The sequence below is a fragment of the Plasmodium cynomolgi genome, assembly GCF_000321355.1.
Source record: "Plasmodium cynomolgi strain B DNA, scaffold: 1169, whole genome shotgun sequence".
NCBI lineage: Eukaryota > Apicomplexa > Aconoidasida > Haemosporida > Plasmodiidae > Plasmodium > Plasmodium cynomolgi.
In genome coordinates, this window is record NW_004193196.1 from 1 (window position 1) to 1285 (window position 1285).

General features: G+C 27.4%; 1 protein-coding gene across 1 annotated transcript; it reads left to right on the plus strand.

Moving 5' to 3' along the window:
• Positions 1–40: 40 nt before the first annotated feature.
• Positions 41–1102, plus strand: PCYB_007110 (CYIR protein; the record flags this gene model as incomplete). The annotated part of the gene is made up of 3 exons (XM_004228132.1): positions 41–186; positions 219–830; positions 955–1102. Coding segments are annotated over 3 exons (903 nt in total), but the record flags the coding sequence as incomplete, so codon positions are not given.
• Positions 1103–1285: the final 183 nt, after the last annotated feature.

Here is a 1285-nt window from a genome sequence, read left to right on the forward strand (position 1 = left end):
CTTACCCATACGGATTGTGATTATGCTCATTATTTCTTAGATACAAAGGAAATATTACAGCAAAATGGTATTCCTGGTCACATTTTTGAGAAACTCGGAAAAGTTCTTTGCTATATATTTAATGAAAAAAGAATAACCTTCATAATTTTGACAAAGATCTTTGTTGGTATTTGTATTATTGGTTTGGTGATAAAATATATTCTTTAGTACATGATAAGAAAGTGTTTTCAACAATTATTATCAAGATTTATTCGGAGCTAAATTATAATACTCCAGAAACATTTACAGTTTGTAACGATGTTTATTCCCCAGTTGATGAAGATATATTTAAAATGAATAAGGTGCTGTTTGATTATTCTAAGGATTATGAAAAAATAAAACATCATATTCGTGAATCTAATACAACATGTGACGAAAAATATAAAGGAGTCTTGGAAAATTATATTGATACATATAGCCGTGCATATTCAACTTGCAATGGAACACAAAGAACAGAATATGATTGTAAATATTTTGATAAATTATTCCCAAAAAATGATGAACTTACAAAATTTATTTCACTGGAATGTAGTGAAAGTCAAAATCAAAGTGTCTCTTTACAAGAACAAAGACCTACAATTCAGGGACATGCATCAACTGTTTATTTTCCTCAGACTGCAGCAGGGAATGAAAATTTAGGTATGAATAGACATTCAGGATTTCAGCAAGATAAAGATACAATTGAACTCATCTCCGCGGACGATACTGCTGGAGGTTCATCTTCAAAAACTATTATAGGTTCAGCTGTTCCAGTATTAGGAGTTTCTTTTATTTCTTTTCTACTATATAGGGTAACTGGAAATATATTTAAAATCCACAAAATCATAATTTGTTTATAATTATATTTTTCACATAGAAAAACAGTTAAAAAATACATAATTTACTTAAATCATATATACAATTATAATTCATTAGTTTACACCAGCTGGAGGATTTATAAACAAATTACTAGGAAGGAACAGAAATATGTATAATCCTATAGAAGATATAGATGGATTCAATCCGTATAAGGAAGGAATGGTTGATGGGCGTAGAAGAGTGAATATATCCTATCACAATTTATGAATTAAATAATCCTTTAGATAGATATATCATTACTACAATTATCATTAACAATATTATGTAATAACAGTGATAACTCTATATGTCTAGTTGTTTTATGTAGAAAATAGATATTGTATAAATTTAAAGATACAGGCACATAAGAAATAATTAAGGAAATATAAATTAGATTTAATAGTAAAAA